Genomic DNA, 17,112 nt, shown 5'->3' with positions numbered 1-17,112 from the left:
GCCGCAGTCTATTGCTAAAGGAGCTTGCCATAAGCAGGTGTATGTCTACTACACATAAATGATTTAGTAATAATAAAATGTAATGATTAATATCTATGAATGGGCGGCCCGGCGGATGAGTGGTTCGCGCGTCGGCCTCACAGCTAAAAAAAAAAAAAGTTGGGATTTTATACTGTGCGCTCCATATGATTTGCTGTGCGCGGAGAAGACGAGAGTAGTGCGCAGCTTAGAGGGAACATTGGTCCTAAGCAAGACAATGTGCAATGAAGGGTACCCATTTTCCCCCCGGGTAACCATGGTAACCCTCTATTTCAGAAGTGTGAACGGTAACCCCTGAAATAGAGGGTTACCATTCTAGGGTTAACTAATACGAGGCGTCCATTCAATGACTGAACTGGAATTTCTGTTTCCGTGCCATTGACAATGTTAAACGTCCAATCTCTTCCCATTCGTGACATAGAAAGCTTTTGTTCTGTTTTTACTGTGAACTTCAACTGGCGACCTTGCATTTTGATTCGTTTTTCCAAGTAAAATCTCTCTTCTGAGAACCCTGATGCCATTTTGCTGACGACGGCACCATTAAAAATGGAGCGCCGCATACCTGTCGGACATCTGTCTCTCGTTGTAGCCGTTTATTAGCCTCCTCTGTTTCGACCTAGCGACCGAGCGCACCTGACGCACATTCTTAGAGCGGCGGCGTGGTTCGGAGAGAATGAGCCAAACGTTCTGGGAATGCTGGTTCCAAGGTTCGCCTGGGGGCCGAAGCACCCCCCCCGCCTGGCGAGGCCAGTTCAAAGCACCACGTTATTCAAAGCTCTGGACGAACTCTACGTCCCGAGGCGGGACTTTTAGATAAGCGCGCAAAAGAGGTTCACCGCGGTAAGAATCGACGGCCAGCTAATGAGCGCCATGTGTTTCTGGGCGGATCGGCTACTAATCATCCCGCGTTAGCAATCAAAGGCGACGGCAGCGAGCTGGCATGAGATAAAGAAGCAGCCGAGTTCTTTTAGTTCTTCTCTGCCGTTACGCGTGATGGATCGGGTCTGAAACGGAATGCTGCGTTAATGCCTTCGATCGGCTCGGCTCGTTTTGTTCGGACTCTAAACCGCAACGGCGTACTGTAAGAAACGCTACTGGCGCGGTTTAAAGGTCACTATGTTCCAAATGCGGACTTTTTTTCCCCCAAGATTTGGCCTGCATAAGTTGGCTCGGCCTGGAGGGAACCGCTAAACCAGGGGTGTCAGACTCGGGTTGGTTCGCGGGCCGCGTTAACGTCAACTCCATTTCACGTGGGCCGGACCATTTTAGATATAATATTTAGATTTTTTTTTAATTAATGGATTAAAAGAACTGGATTAAAATACCTGTCTGGATTTAAAAAAAACTGAATATTCCCTTTTTCATAGATATAAAACAACGTTTATTTTAGCTTTTTTTAAATATATTTTTAGATTTTAGAAAATGATTTTTGAACCAAAACACAAAAAAATGATTAAAAAATGACAATTATTGATTTAAAAGGGGGAAAATCAGGAAATCTAATATACATCTATACTCTTCATTTTAATGTGATCCTAAAACAGAAAGTTGGCACTCATGATTTACTTTTCAGGGCCACACAAAATGATGCGGTGGGCCAGATTTGGCCCCCGGGCCGCCACTTTGACACATGTGTGCAAAACATTTCAAATAAATGAGGATGTGGAAAGATCGCGCCAGTTGAATTTTTGGAGGCAGCTCAAGGTAACTGCTGCGAAGGCAATGCATCAAGATAAGGAGCTCTTTCTTGGTAAATCAAGGTTTTCTTTCCACTGCACGTCGGGGATTTTCGCACGCCATCGCAAAACACGCCGTGTGCGCCCTTGAGGACTTGCGTTGTCATCTTAAAGCACCCGATTGGTCTAACAAGGCCCGTGTTGTCATGCCATTTGCCTAAAAGACCTGCTCGAAGGTCTCTTCAAGACAAACGGGAGTCCAAAGATAAGACTTGATAAGTCCACTTTGACCTCTTGCCCGAGAGCGACCTTTTGAGAGCGTAAAGCACTCACCAGTTGACAAGAAGAGGAAAACGTCCCGAGAAAAAAATGTACCCTCTTTGGCGTTCTACTTCCTAACAACCAGAATCAAGTTGTCTTTGTTTTGACTTGACTTTTTCGAATACCTGTGCCAAGAGGCTGGAATTGTCTTAATGGATTGCCCCCCTAACTCCCATTTTGTTGATACTTTCCAGTAAACGTTGGCGTACTTGAGCATCCGGGGAATGCTAAGCTGCCCAGAAACACTTGTCGCCGCTACGTGCGCCCGTCAAGTGCCGCGTGCTCAACGGGCTGAGGCATTCCAGTTATTCGACCGCTATTGTCGCCGCGGGTGATGCCGAATGTGGCCGTTTCTTCTCGGTTACACGCGGTTTTATGGCCCGGCCAACGCGACCGGACGTTTCGTCGACGGACGTTTCACAGATGGACAGGTCGCCGAATGGACGTTCCGCCGAAATCAAGGTCACCATTTTGAACCTTGGCTGGACTCAGCGTCACTTTGCAACATTTTCGAGAAGAAACCATTGTTGTTGGTCCGTATCGCTGTTTGCAGAAAGCATTCGCTTTAATATGAGTCGTCGTAAAGGTGATGCAACCTGACAATCATCATAACAAAAAAACAAAACAAAGGACTGCTCTCGTTGCTTAGTTTACATAAATGACTTTGCATGCATTGTCTTGGAAACAATTCCAACTAAAGTACGCTAGCTATGATCTCATTGTCGGACAGACCAAGTTTAGGCATAAAGTTCCTTCTCGCAGGCTGACTTGTGAATCATTTCAAGTCCTCAAAATGTCGAGGAAAGACCTGAAAACAATTGCATCATTTTCGGACTTGACAGGGAATATAAGCGCCAATGAATAACATGAAATGAACTGTGGACCACCCACGCGACGTCTACGTAGAACTACTACTACTTGTGCCTTACGAATGCTGCATGTGTTTTAGAAGGAAAACAAAACTTCCTGGGTGTCCCGAGGAAAAGTCTCGGGAGGTCACTGCAGGTGTTGTTTGGACCGAACTGTCAATGTGCTAGATTAACCGCCTTTTATTTGCTTTTGAAAACGTACATTTGGTGATACATTAGGTATATGATGTTCTATACTATAGAACATCATATTTGGCTAAAGTTTAGCCAAATGAATCCCAATTGAAAAAGCATATCCAAGTATGGAACCTTAGAAGTCAAAAACAAACACTGAAGTGCATGTCACCGCAAGGTGGCGCGACTGTGCCACACCAGGCAAATAAACACCGAAGAAGAAAACGGTTACGTCACTTCCACCTCTACCAAGACGGCATGAGGGAAACGCAAACAATCCATCATTCCATCCTGCCTGAAATCTGCCACCATTATTCCTGTCCCCAAAAAGCCAACCATTGACAGCATGAATGATTATAGGCCTGTTTCTCTCACGCCTGTGATCATGAAGTGCTTTGAAAAGTTGATAGCCCACCATATCAGGAATACAATCTCTCCCTCAGTTGACCCTCACCAGTTTGCTTATACAGCTAACAGGTCCACTGAGGATGCTATCACCATTGCTTTGCTCTACAGCCAAATGAATCCCAATTGAAAAAGCATATCCAAGTATGTAACCTTAGAAGTCAAAAACAAACACTCAAGTGCATGTCACTGCAATGTTCATAATGTGCAATATTGTTTCTTAAAGTAATAAAGCCCAACCAAAAAGTATTTACAGTACTTTATTATGAAAACAATGTATTTGTTTTGAAGTATTAATGCCCAACCTAAAAGTATTTGCAGCCCCAGCCCCCTGACTAATGCACTCTATGATGAAAACGATCTCTTTTTTTTGTGTCTATGTGTAATAGGCGTGGCCGAGGCGTGGCTGACGTCAGAGTTCAAAAGACCGCCGCCATTTTTCAAAATGGCGGATGAGCCGGAGGCTAGGCGCGTTGGACTGCTGAGCTGCTCAGAATTGACGATTTCCCGAAGAAAGAGGCGACAAACTTCTTCCAGGACAATGCAGCGCGTTAGGTACTTTGTCTTTTGGGGATTTCGTAGCCCCAGTTCTCATTTCAAGAGTGCTTTTTGACGGGAACGTGCTTCATTGGCGTGATGTAGCCCCGACGTGGATGCTAACACAAATGTTTGTTAGCAAGTTGGCTACATCGCGTCACCTATTGCTCTCAATGTTTAAAAAGAAACCCTTCCATTGTGTGTTTCAGTCCCTCAACGAGGACAGACTGCTGGGAAACATCAAGAATGTGGCCATAACGGACAAAAAGGAGCAGTTTGTCGGCAAAGTGAGTCTTTTTTTAATAGCTTCTAATTCCTCTACCCGTGTAATTGGATTGGATAACTTTATTCATCCCGTATTCGGGAAATTTTGTTGTCACAGTAATGTTTAGATATCAGCGACCAGTGTTCACGGCTTTCCTAAATTAACTTGTTTAACATCATGATACACTCCAATTTTGAATGAAGACACTTTAACTGGGTTGGCGTTGATTTTTTTAATAGCAAGATCCTGTGTATGTAACTCACACTAGTGCCATCAAGTGGAGGTGTAAGGAATAAACAGTACACTTCTAGAATACGTATATATATACACCTTTGCCCTTCCCTTTCCTAAAGGAAGACTTCAGGGCTTGGACCTTTTGATTTTTAATTGTGGTTTTGACAAAACCTAAGCGAGACATTCATTCAACCGTAGCGCAGGGGTCATTTTTGACTCGTTTAAACAACCATTTTTCCTCCGTCTAAGAGCTTTGTGAGATGTATTTTATTTTTTTGGTTGAATGGGAGTCATTTGTGCATCAAAATGGTTAAATAAGCAATGACATAATCATGCTGTGGTGTTTTGCAGAAGTTTAAAGCCACGGAGACGGTGGAAGCTGTCCAAATCTACAAGACCAATGAAGTCGTGTATGATGTAGGACCTGTGTTTCAGGTTACTATTATTTTAAAACGTTTCAATATAGAGTACCTTGACATAATCATGCTGTGGTGTTTTCCAGAGGTTTAAAGCCACGAAGACGGTGGAAGCTGTCCAAATCTACAAGACCAAAGAAGTCGTGTAGGACGTAAGACCTGTTTTTCAGGTTATTTGATTTATTATTTTCATGTCATGTTTACTAAAAATACTCTATTTTGCTTCTCTTCAAGGTCCACCCAAGTTTACCAAATCAACGCTAAAGAAAGGTGACTTTGGAGTGTGGCACAGCCTTTGACACCAACATCTTGAGGGCCCCTATCCAGTATGTTTTCCACATCTCCCACCACATCCTTCTGATGTTGGTAAAACCTAACTTAGTGTTATTGTTTTTTTAATGTTGGACTTAGTCTATTTTTTTTGACCCTCTTTCTCTCCCCAGAATTCCATCCAGTGCCAAGAAGAGAATTTTCATCAATGGATGGAAACACCACCTCATCTGCTGGAAGACTTGTGAACTTCTCAACCCCATTTTGTGGAAAAATAAAACCTTTGAAATGTACTCATGTATTTTTCTTCATATAACTAGCAAAGGAATGCAAGCAACATGACACTTTATAGTTTTTATTCAAAGAAATACATTTGCACACTTAGGATCACATTGATTGTTGTAGCTGGTGTTCACCTGTAGACAAAATTAAAACACTTAGGCTAAAAAAAGTTTTTTTAAATTATACAAAAGTTAGTATATAAACACCAAAAATTAAAAGGAAAAAAAAAGACCATTGAGGGTCTGGGGTCTTTTTTCTCCAAGTGTTTTAACAAAGACAAATGACACTCAAATCTCTTATTAAAATTTCTGATTGAAAAAAAAAAAAAGAAATCCTCCTCACCTTAGGGATCGGGACATCACCTATAAAATAAGAGGGGGGTTAGTAAATTGCAACTGTAGTCAATAAAATAATGTGAAATTGGAATGTTTTGACTTGGATACATTACAATATAACCCGGAAATAAGTTGCTTCCGGTAGCCAGCGCCATCGCATTTCGATCTTAATCCATATGCGTCTGACGAAATAGTGCGTGCCTAAAATACAGAAATAGCACTCGTTACTGACACTGCGGCGTAAGAAATGATGCGCCAAATAGGCGTGAAAATGCGGTATTAACCTCAGAGCAGAGTTCAGAGACGATGCATCATCTTCAAGTGGGCAACCTGGGAAGATCACCTGGTCCTCGACATCACCATGGACCTGGTGCATGCAAAAAAAAATAGAGCAAAAGTTATCATATACAGAGACTGGAGATTCAACAGATGTGTTTAGGTGTTTTTTTTTTTTTTTAATTAGTATTACCTTGATACCTTGGCCCAGTCTCCTCTCCCCTCAAGGGTGTGCATGGTTCTGGACACACGGGAACAGCTTCATCTTGATTGAACCAAGCTATTTGGGAAGTGCAAACAATTATTACAGGAAAGGGAAATCTTCAAGTAAATGATCAAGATAAAGAATTAAAATAAGTTAGTGAGTGCTCGGTGCTAATTTCCCCTGGAAGTTATGTGATATGTGTCATGTTTCATTTATTTTTTTAATTTTTATTATTATTATTTTATTTATTTATGTATTTATTTATTTTATTTATTTATGTATTTATTTATTTTATTTATGTTTTATTTGTTTTAGTGCATATTATACACCCATGTTTGACATATTTTATTACTTTGCCCTTATTTTGAATTTACCCATTCTCAAGATCAACAGATCTCAATAAACTGTTGGTCTCCGAAAAAAAGAAAAAAAAAATCCTCTTTCCAGACAAAGCGATTCAATATACAGACTGATGTTAAAAAACTAGGAGGAAGTCGGCTTAACCATTTTGGTATCAATGATTTTTGTTTAAAACAGAATTACAAATTGGAAAAGGGCGTTTAGCAATCGCAGTGAAAACTATCATTACATTCAACACACCTTCACCTGGCAAACTGACCGTTGATATCTCGGCTTTGTTTGATAAAATGAAGTCTTCCCCCACGACTCAATAATGGAGAGAATACGGACAAAATACTTTTGAAGTCAAATGTCGTGAGGCTAATGCTAAGCTAGCTAGTGACATGCCAAGGAGGCCATACTTCAAATGTCGACGGTGTGTTCGACCTGGCAATAAACTAACAGATTTGTTGGCGTTTTGGATCAATTGATTCCTAAAAAAATCTCCCGGTAGGGTGTTAAAAATGCACATAGGCCAGTAAATTGCTCTAGTCTAGGGCTTACCTCGTTTGGGTGCTAGTCGTTCGACCGACGGCATGGAAATGGCTGACCCAAGGGGCGCGATGCTGCGCATGTGCATAATTTACGCATCCGGGGTCACCAATGGGCGTAACCACGCCCATAGGAGGTGATTTGTCCTCCCGACTCAATGACCATGTTTGGAAGATGACGTACTATAGTCGCCATTTTTGTAGTCTTGATGCTGTAAAAGAGTGTGTTCGGTTTTTTTATATATAAAAAGCCTTACTTTGCATGGTCATTTTTAAAAAATAAAAAGCCTTACTATACATGGTCATTTTTTTAAAGAAAAAAGCCTTACTATACATGGTCATTTTTTACAAATTAAAAAGCCTTACTATATACTATGTCGTATTTTAAGAAAAAAAGCCTTACTATATACTATGTCGTATTTTAAGAAAAAAAGCCTTACTATACTATGTCGGTTTTTTTAAAGAAAAAAAGCCTTACTATATACACTATGTCGTTTTTTATGAAAAAAACCTTACTATACTATGTCGTTTTTTAGGGAAAAAAAGCCTTACTATACTATGTCGTTTTTTAAGAAAAAAAGCCTTACTATACTATGTCGTTTTTTAAAGAAAAAAAGCCTTACTATATACCAGGGGTGTCAAACTCATTTGGCATCGTGGGCCACATACGGCCTAGGGAGATGTCAAGTGGGCCGGACCATTAAAATTATACCATGCTCTGCTATAAATAACCCAAATATCATGTCTTTCCTTTGTTTTGGTGTAAAGAAGCACAAGAACACTAGGAAAATATTGAAATTGAATGAACTATCCTTTTACAAAACATTTCATCAAACACCTCATATTTCCTTAGACAAATGTGCAATTGACTTTTATCATTCACAAATATGCATTGCAACTGATCCCACTGATTGTACAAAGGCACAAAACTTTAATTGGTACTGAAAAATATAGTCATGCACTTTAAGATTAAATGAGACTTTTAAAGAAAGGAATTTTTAAACCACTTACACATATGCATATAAAATCTAAATGTAATCCCTGCGTGCACCTTACAAACTAAGGAGAGTGATTTGAAATGTGTAATGAAGAAAGTGTTCGCCTGTCCTGTAAATCTGTAAACTTCATACATGAAACATACATACACATACAATACATACTGAAAATTTATGGAGTTGCTGCTGTTTTCAGTCTGTCTCAGTGATGCGGCTCGTCTTCTACTCTGATGGAAAGAGTGCGCCCCTTAGCGGATAATCCATGAATTGCAGCGAATTAAAAATATTAATTCCATGTTTTTTATGCATTTTTTTCCACTTTCAAATTATCCTGGGGGCCTGATCGAACCTCCTTGGGGGCCGGTTCCGGCCCGCGGGCCGTATGTTTGACACCCCTGATCTAAATGGTAATAATCACTTACCTTCCAGGCGACCAAAAGATCGGCGAAGTTTAAAAGTACATGTTAATATGTATTTATGCTATTTATGCCAGTACAGTCCATAAACAAGAGACGCCTGTGTATTGTATTTTCTGGACTATAAATTGTATATTTTAGGCGTGATGTATAGTTGGAAAAATACGGCGTATATGACTTTGTCGTCACTGCTTATTGACATCTTATTCCTGATTACTGAATTTTATTGAACTTAAGTATCTATAATTATGCCCCCATGAACACAATACAAATCTTTCCAAAAAAGCTGAGTTGCCGTTTAATATACCCGGGTATATTAACTAACCCTAAATGGCGCACAAATGGGAAAGTATGATCCACTACGCACTCCTTATGCCGATATAAACATATTAAATATTAACACATTACAGTACCAAGGTGATGGATTTCACCTATTGTGAATGGTTATGTTTGGAACCTAACCCCCGCAATAAACGAGGAACAACTGTACACATTAATTTTACAATAATGGAAACTTCAATTTGTTTGCAGAAGAGCTTTAAAGTTACATTTAATAATTAAGAAAAAAAAATCTCAGCATCACCATTACCTTGCTTCTCTTGATAATTTAAAAAAATGTATATTAAAATCTCTTACTTTGTAGGCATCGTTTTGTGCTTTGATTGTGAAAGTCTCGACCCGGATGTCGACTGCATGTGTGTTACCCACGTGACGCCGGCTACAGTGTGTTCAGCATGGCAGCCATCGGCGTCCACTTTGGTTATACATGCGCTTGTGTGGCGATATTTAAGGTGAGATCGTCTGTATAACAAACTACACCATTTATAAAATTAAGTTGCGCTAACGTTTATCCGATGGTGACTTTAGATGGCAATTATCTCCATTTTTTGGGGAATGAAAGCTAACAGGCTAACTCATTGAGGTGCTGCATGGCTTCCGTTAGAAACGATCATCGTTAATGTGTTATTTTGTCACATTGTTTGTTCCAATAAAGTTTTAATACTTGTGCGTAGGACGGTCGTGCTGACGTCATTGCCAATGATGCAGGAGACCGAGTCACTCCGGCTGTAGTTGCCTATAGAGAGAATGAACAGGTAAAAAAAACATCATTTTATTCAGTGTAAGTGTATGGATCTACACTAAAAGTGCGTTTCTACCACAAGGAATTCCATTGTTATGACTTTTTATTTGTTTATGTTTCTCCAGCTGGTGGGAATCGCAGCAAAACAAGGGCGAATCCGCAACGCCGCCAACACCATTGAAAAAGTCAAGCAAGTGCTAGGCAGAAGGTGCTTTTTTGTTGTTGTTCTTACTTGTTTACTTGCAAAAATCATTCTATAAATGTGAAAAATGCAATCATTTCATTGACGTGACTAAGCGGATAACTTTTGTCCGCGAGCAGCTTTGATGACGCGGAGACGCAAGCTCATAAATCACAGACAAAGTGTCAGGTGAGCTGTCGTGTTATCTTCTCCTTGAAATTGTGATGTTAAGAGCTTCATTTCCTGGATGCAGGTGGTCAACCGATCGGAGAAGCCACGTTATGAGATCACGGCAGGCGAACATGCCAAATACGTCGCTCCCGAGGATGTGGCCAAACTCATTTTCCACAAAATGAAAGGTAACTCATCTGTTGACGTCAATGAATCACTGTAAAGTTGAATATTGCGTTTATTTTTCTAGAAACTGCTCAGTCAGCTGTCGGCTCCGACGTGACGGACGCCGTAATTACCGTCCCGTTTGAGTTTGGGCCCCCTCAGAAGCAAGCGTTAAGGTGGGTCACGTATTGGATTTTGGATAACTTTATTCATCCCGTATTGGGGAAATTTCATTGTGACAGTAGCAAGAAAAGGCATAGTTATAAGTTAGACAGTACAGTCGCAAAGGCCGCAGAACAACAAAGCAAAAGCACAAAGTACAAAGCAAATCAAAGTTAATGGGATCATTAAGAATCACCAAATCAAATCATTAAGACAGAAAAGCAGCAAAAACACAAAACGAGCAAGAGTGGACGGAGCTACCGCCATCGGCTGCCACTTGAACGGCGCCATATTGGTTGCGGTAGCAAAAACGGATACGGTCTCAAGAAAAAGACGTTGTAAAGTTGGACAAAAACTAGAACCACACACAGGAAGTCTTCCACGAGATGAGGAACTTCTGCAGACTGTGACCGAGGTAGAGAATATGCAGAGTCACTCTTCTAAGCTTATCCGCACACTTCTTCAGTAGTCTGGAGCTGAAGACAACAGTAGCAGAGTAGAGCCCCTCGACTCCGTTGCTGGTAAGCGCCGACAGCTCTTCCATCTTATCCCACGATGGAATGGTTGGTCAGAAGCGTTGCCTTTTCTCCCGGCACTTTTGTCCAGCTCCGAATTTCCAGCGGGATTGAGGTGTTGCTCCTTCTGCTGCGTATTGTAACAGCTAGTCCCATGTGTGTGACAGCGTAGGCATGGCTGAATGGTTCCAAAAAAAGAAGTAGCTGAAAGAAGCCAGGTTAACAGAACAAGGAAAGTTGTAAAAACATTCAAGTATAAAGTACAAAGTAAAGTAAAAAAGAATGTATTAAGAAATGCTAAAATGTCATTAAAAAAAGATAGAAGGGCTGTAAAACACACAATGTGTTGGTTGATTTATATTTGAATTGAATTGATGTTTCTGTCACGTGCTAATTGGAGGGCTTGTTTTTCAGAGAGGCGGCCGAAGCAGCGGGCTTCAACGTCCTCCGCTTGATCCACGAACCTGCCGCTGCTCTTTTAGCGTATAACATCGGGAACGATTGTTCTGCTCCAAAGAGGTAAGACGTCACGTGACCGTGTGGCTACATTTTTGTGCATCATGTCCAAGAATTTGGTGGAGGAAAAAAAAAAATCCAAACTTTGTTTCTCGTGTCGGCAGCCACGTTCTAGTGTTCAAACTAGGCGGCACTTCCCTTAGCGTGACGTTGCTGGAAGTACACGGGGGGATTTTCCGGGTTCTCAACACCCACACTGACCACAGCGTCGGCGGCGAGAGCTTCACGGAGGCTTTGGCTCGCCATCTCGCCACCGAGTTCAAACGGTAAGAGCTCGTTTTGACATTGTTTTTTCTGCCCAGGGTTTGTCATTCACTTCTTTTTTTGCAGAACTTTCAAACACGACGTGACGGGTAACGCCCGAGCCATGCTAAAACTGATGAACGGAGCAGAAATGGCCAAGCACTCCTTGTCTTCGTTGGGCTCCGCCAACTGCTTTGTGGATTCTTTGCACGACGGCGCTGATTTTGACTGCAGCATTTCCAGGTTTGTTTGAAAAAGTGCAGTCATAGCTTGCGATACGAGCTTAATACGTTGTGGGACCGAGCTCGTATGTCAATTCACTCGGATCACAAATCCAATTTTCCCATATTCAATAACTAAATCCAAATGAAAAAAATCCTAACAATAGGATATCATCGAAAACAATGTTTTAAATTGTTCTAAGCACTACTCGGAAAAAGGCGCGCAATACAAAATCTAACTTACAGCATCTCTTTCCGAACATTTTTCGACATATGCCATATGCGCAGACATGTTCGTATGTACCGTTGTTCGTAACTCGAATGTTCGTAAGTAGGGGAGCGTCTGTAGTTGGCACAATTTTTTTGTTGTTGAACGCAACTCGGTGTGTTTATTTGTGTCTCTCAGAGCTCGATTGGAGCTGCTCTGCTCCTCCCTCTTCAACAAGAGCATCCAGACAATTCGACGTCTACTGGAGGAGACGGATCTCTCCGCCAGGGACGTCAACCAGGTGGGTCCCGCTTTGAGAATGGCTCAAGGTCAAAAATTCCAACCTGCGTACGCGGCAGGTGGTTCTGTGCGGCGGCTCGGCGCGGATCCCTCGCTTGCAGCAGATGATCCGCGACGTGTTCCCCAACGTGGAGCTCTTGAGCTCGGCGCCTCCCGATGAGGTCATCGCGGTGGGCGCGGCCCTCCAGGCGGGTTTGCTGGTGGGCAAGGACCACCTGGTCTCGGACCAGGAATCCATCCAGGTGGATGTGTCTGCTGCAGATATTTTACTCAAGGTAAACAAAAACACGTGTCGGCTATTTTTTATTTTTCCCTATTTTTTTATACGTTGTTCTTGGTACTCGAACGATTCGCCGAAAGACGTTTGGCCGACGGACAGTTCGCCAAACGGACGTTTCGCCGAAACGGGATTCGCGCGCTCGCCCCGCCCCCGGATCGTGTGTGTACATGTTTTTCAACCTCGGCTAGTGGGCCATGTACGGCCCGTTACAGATAACATTCATTTAGGAATAACTAGGGCATGTACTGCTCCCCGCTGGACATATTTCTAAATACAAGTACGTACTACAATGTGCTGGCAATTTCTTTTATATTTTTTATTTTATCCTTGGGTTTAAAGTAGTAGCCATTTGGACACGCAATGTAATTTATCAAAGCTGGGGATGGATGTCTGACACTGAGAAAAAACACCTGAAAATGCCATGGAACACACTTTTACTTCTAGTTTAATTTGAAATCATTTCCCATTATTTAAGGAAATATATATTCAAAATGATTTGCTGAGAACCTTAATTCAAAGATTAATCTCAACGTTTTCTATGCTGGTGTAACTTTTCTAGAGTAGGATTTCTGGATTTACAATTTCATTACAGTATTACTTACTGTTACTGCTACTTTATTTTCTCTATTTCTTCTGTCACGTACTGTTCTGCGTGATCTCCAAATGGCTCCTACTTTAAACGCAAGGATAAAATAACAAATATAAAAAATTGGCAGCACATTGTAGTATGTACTTGTATTTAGAAATATGTCCAGCGGGGGGCAGTACATGCCCTTGTTATTCCTAAATGAATGTTATCTGTAACGGGCCGTAAATCGCCCGCGGGCCGAGGTTGAAAAACATGTACACACAGGATTCGGGGGCGGGGCGAGCGCGCGAATCCCGTTTCGGCGAAACGTCCGTTCGGCGAACTGTCCGTCGGCCAAACGTCTTTCGGCGAATCGTCCGGTCACGCTTGTTCTTGACGGCGCGGCAGGAGCAGGATGAATCCGGAAGCGAAGCGTTCACCGTGCTTCTCCCGTCCGGCTTGCCGCTTCCGGCGCGCCGAAATCACACCCTGAGTGGTGAAGGCCAACTTTCCTCGCTGTGTTTGGAAATCTACCAGAGATTTGCATCCCAGCAGCCTGAAAAACTTGCCAGGGTACAGCCACAATCTTCTCGCCCTCCTCTCTCTTTCGCCATCAGAATTAACAGATTTCATTTGATAGATTATCCTGCGAGACCTGGAGCCCCAAGAGGAGCAACACCGAGTCGTGGCGGTGGTCACCATGAAAAGGTACGTGGCGGATTTTATCCACGCCGTCGCCCATTTGCCGTGCGCTCATCGGCTTTTGTTTGCGTTCGTGTGGCTTGCAGGGACGGTTCCCTCCACGTTTCTTGCGTGGAACAGAACAGCGGGAGATCCCAGATGGTTGACATTGCGGCCGCATCATGAAGCTAAATGACAATGCTCACGGTCACATTTTTCATTTTTTTTTCACGCCAAATGGTCAATAAATGCAGCTTCACACAAATATTTTCCAATTTGTAGTTGAACTCTTGGCAAGTTGGCTTCACCTAAAGCAGGGGTGTCAGACTCGGGTTGGCTGGCGGGCCGCGTTAACGTCAACTCCATTTCATGTGGGCCAGACCATTTTAGATATAATATTTAGATTTTTTTTTTAATAAATTGATTAAAAGCCCCAAATATTCAGATTTTTTTATAGATCTAAAACAATGTTTATTTGAGCTTTTTTAAAATATATTTTTAGATTTTATAAAATGATTTTTGAACTAAAAACACAGAAAAAAATGGATTAAAAAATTGCAATTATTGATTTAAAAGGGGGGAAATCAGGAAATTGAATATACATCCATACTCTTCATTTTAATTTGATCCTAAAACAGAAAGTCGCCACTCATGATTGACTTTCCCGGGCCACACAAAATGATGCGGCGAGCCAGATTTGGCCCCCGGGCCGCCACTTTGACACATATGATGTAAAGGTAGACACTAAAAAGCTTTTTTTAGTCAAATTGGCACTTGGGCAAAATAAGGTGCAGCCAAAATGAACCGGATAAACAAAATCTGCAGCTAAACTTGTGGCAATAAAATCTGAAGTGGGAGGGCTGGCTGGCAGTCTCCTATTTCAAATTCATTGGACATGGACAAAAATGAGTACTTTTTTGCCAACATTTTTTATTGCATTACAGTTAAATGTTATGCATTGAACTTGGATAATCATACATTTCTGTGCTATATCGTCATTGGAATGAAGGTTTTCGTAGTCTTTGGATTTCACTATTGCTTCCTACGCAAAAAAAACGTGTGGTTTGGAAGCGGACTGTTGGAAAAGCCCAATGCCGAGCGAGCGAGCCAGCCAGCCATGGAGCCAGGCATTCTTCAATTCTCATGACTCAGCAGCTGTGCTCGGGGACGATGCGACACTTGAGGATCTTCAGGTAATTCTGGATTTTGTCCGAGTCGCGGCGAAAACAGTAAAGGAGCTCATGCTCTTTCATCAGGCGCCACTCGCCACTTTCCCGCTTTCCCAGGAGATCCTCCATCCAGGACGTTTCGCCCACGGAGTTGCTCAGCATCCCCAGCGTCTGCATCTGCCACGGAAGAAAACGCTCAAGCGCCAAAGCTTGGAACGGACCCCAAAATGGTCGAGTCCAGACATGGGCAAACTACGGCCCGTTAGGCCTTTTAATCCGGCCTGCCGACGTTGTCCAAATTATTATATATTTATTTATTGTTTTTAAAAAATATATTTTTTTTTTATGTATTTTTTTAATATATATATATATATATTTAATTTTTTAAAATATATATATATTGTTATTTTTTATTTATTTTTTTAATTTTGTTTAAAAAAAAATTTTTAAAAATTAAATATTTTTTATTTATTTTTATTTATTTATTTTTTATTTTTTTATTTTTTTATGTGGTCAACATACAGGAAATCATTGGATGACCTGCATGAACAATTCTGTCGTCGGTTTTGTGATTTTGGACAAATTGACAGCTGGTGTCATTTCCTTTCTCACAAGACCCGCAAACGGTTCCACAGGAATTGCCGTTGGAACGGATTGATCTCCAATGTGACAAGTTCAACTCCCTGAAAGTCTCTTGAGTTTTAGGCTTCATGAAGTGCAGCCAAATGTCCAAACATCCAGAAGATGGCACAGAGGATTCTGGTGTTATTTGGCTCGACATGTGTGTGTGAACAGACCTTTAGTCTGATGAAAACCAAGAAAGCACCCCATAAATCCCAGGTGAGTGATGAGTATGTTCATACTTTAGTCCTGTTTTTCTGTTTATATTTCATATGTACTGTTAACGGATGCAGTTTTTATATGTATCTTGTGCTGACCCGGCCCGCTTGTCAAATTTTTCAAGTCAATTTGGCCCCCGGGCCGAAAAGTTTGCCCAACCCTGGTCTAGTCCCTCGATACCTTTTCCGCCACTTTCTGCACGCCTTTGGCGAGCTCCTGGACCATGTCGAGCGCCCGGTCGGAGCTGTGGTTGGCCGTCAATTGGTGAAAGTGCCAAAGGGGGTCCCTCCAGGCGGCCAGGAGTTTCAGGATCACTTTGGTGAGTTCCTCGCGCTACATCGCCGATAGGAAAACGCACGGTCAGCGGGTGGCCGCGGGCTCAAACTGTGGACGACTTACTGCCATTCGCTGAGCGTTCTCTTTGCCGTTGGGGGTCAGGAGGTTGGAAGTGTGACAGTTGCGGCTGACCCTTCCGATGGAATTCCTAGAGGGCGCGTGGTGGCGCTCCTAAAAGCGTCAGCGACAAGGATAAATGCCGCGGTAGCCAAAAAAAATTTCAAAATGCCACTTACAAACTCCGAGCGTAGGTCGTCGGAGATGGCGCGCATCCTGGCCGAGTGTTGGATGACCCTGTCGAACAGATTGGCTAGCGAGAGGACGCGGCACCTGGCCTGAGCCTTGCCGCAGAGGGGCGCCGGAGCCACGTGGGACGGTCCGCAGCCCAACGTCAGACCGGCCAGCAGCACCCAAACTGGGAGGAGTGGTGATAGGTTTATTATGAATACACTTTAATCAAAAGAGGGAGACATCATTAACATACTCTGGCTACAACTTGGAAGGAAAATCACTCCCGACTCGCCTTCGTCCAAGATGATTCTAAAGAAACGGCATCTTCCTCTGTCCATTTAGTCGGCGCATAATCAAAACATTTGAGGTCATCTGATTCAAACAATTGCATAAGCTAACCGAATAACACCATTAAGGTCAAAAAACAACTGCCACAACAATCTCATATTAGATCGGAACCAAAAACACGTAAGAATTTGCACAAGTAAGCATAATAATGTCTTTATAAGGTAAACAGAGCGACAGTATTTTTAAACAATAATGCCAGTATTTTCGGAAGTTGATTCGATTATCGCCATCTGCCCGAATCCAAGTCAAAGCAATTTAAGAGTCCCTCGTAGATCTTCATTGCCAAGTGTC

At 42.2% G+C, this 17,112-nt stretch overlaps 4 protein-coding genes and 1 long non-coding RNA gene across 18 annotated transcripts in view; 2 read left to right on the top strand and 3 right to left on the bottom strand.

The window, feature by feature from the left end:
- mkln1 (muskelin 1, intracellular mediator containing kelch motifs) overlaps window positions 1-17,112 on the bottom strand; it is a 159,138-nt gene that overhangs the window by 56,912 nt on the left and 85,114 nt on the right. The gene's annotated exons all lie outside the window — the stretch shown is intronic.
- The window catches only part of LOC144069249 (ankyrin repeat and SOCS box protein 13-like), a 91,185-nt gene that overhangs the window by 51,793 nt on the left and 22,280 nt on the right, over window positions 1-17,112 (top strand). For 2 of the 9 annotated variants that reach the window (XM_077594480.1, XM_077594491.1), the window contains 5 exons: window positions 3,874-4,039; window positions 4,231-4,308; window positions 4,872-5,088; window positions 5,171-5,298; window positions 5,380-5,499. The gene's annotated coding sequence lies outside the window, so the exon portion shown is untranslated. Of the gene's footprint in view, window positions 1-3,873; window positions 4,040-4,230; window positions 4,309-4,871; window positions 5,089-5,170; window positions 5,299-5,379; window positions 5,500-17,112 lie in introns of those variants that run through there. The other 7 variants (XM_077594485.1, XM_077594483.1, XM_077594487.1 and 4 more) reach the window with 6 other exon arrangements.
- The window catches only part of LOC144069252 (uncharacterized), a 35,703-nt gene continuing 24,136 nt past the window's right edge, over window positions 5,546-17,112 (bottom strand). The window contains exons 1-6 of one of the 2 annotated variants that reach the window (XR_013298430.1): window positions 7,208-7,414; window positions 6,293-6,379; window positions 6,108-6,190; window positions 5,937-6,024; window positions 5,831-5,850; window positions 5,546-5,622 (exon numbers count right to left, since the gene is read on the bottom strand). This is a non-coding gene — a long non-coding RNA (uncharacterized LOC144069252). Of the gene's footprint in view, window positions 5,623-5,830; window positions 5,851-5,936; window positions 6,025-6,107; window positions 6,191-6,292; window positions 6,380-7,207; window positions 7,415-17,112 lie in introns of those variants that run through there. The other variant, XR_013298429.1, reaches the window with a different exon arrangement.
- hspa14 (heat shock protein 14) lies at window positions 9,262-14,162 on the top strand. Its single transcript, XM_077593998.1, has 14 exons — window positions 9,262-9,396; window positions 9,619-9,699; window positions 9,812-9,894; window positions 10,008-10,056; window positions 10,121-10,226; window positions 10,289-10,379; window positions 11,295-11,399; window positions 11,501-11,662; window positions 11,727-11,882; window positions 12,267-12,369; window positions 12,428-12,643; window positions 13,625-13,789; window positions 13,857-13,924; window positions 14,005-14,162. Exons 1-14 carry the CDS (start codon window positions 9,340-9,342, stop codon window positions 14,081-14,083), a joined length of 1,521 nt encoding a protein of 506 aa, XP_077450124.1. The 5' UTR covers window positions 9,262-9,339; the 3' UTR covers window positions 14,084-14,162.
- Window positions 15,046-17,112, bottom strand: part of prl2 (prolactin 2) — a 2,285-nt gene continuing 218 nt past the window's right edge. The window contains exons 1-5 of one of the 2 annotated variants that reach the window (XM_077594194.1): window positions 16,727-16,896; window positions 16,479-16,657; window positions 16,306-16,413; window positions 16,087-16,239; window positions 15,046-15,243 (exon numbers count right to left, since the gene is read on the bottom strand). In XM_077594194.1, the coding sequence (XP_077450320.1) occupies window positions 15,046-15,243; window positions 16,087-16,239; window positions 16,306-16,413; window positions 16,479-16,657; window positions 16,727-16,811 (723 nt within the window). In that variant the 5' untranslated portion in view covers window positions 16,812-16,896. Of the gene's footprint in view, window positions 15,244-16,086; window positions 16,240-16,305; window positions 16,414-16,478; window positions 16,658-16,726; window positions 16,897-17,112 lie in introns of those variants that run through there. The other variant, XM_077594195.1, reaches the window with a different exon arrangement.

Source organism: Stigmatopora argus, chromosome 23 (assembly GCF_051989625.1).
Source record: "Stigmatopora argus isolate UIUO_Sarg chromosome 23, RoL_Sarg_1.0, whole genome shotgun sequence".
Taxonomy (NCBI): domain Eukaryota; kingdom Metazoa; phylum Chordata; class Actinopteri; order Syngnathiformes; family Syngnathidae; genus Stigmatopora; species Stigmatopora argus.
Note: the sequence above shows the minus strand (reverse complement) of the source record. Positions and strands in the feature narration are given on the sequence as shown.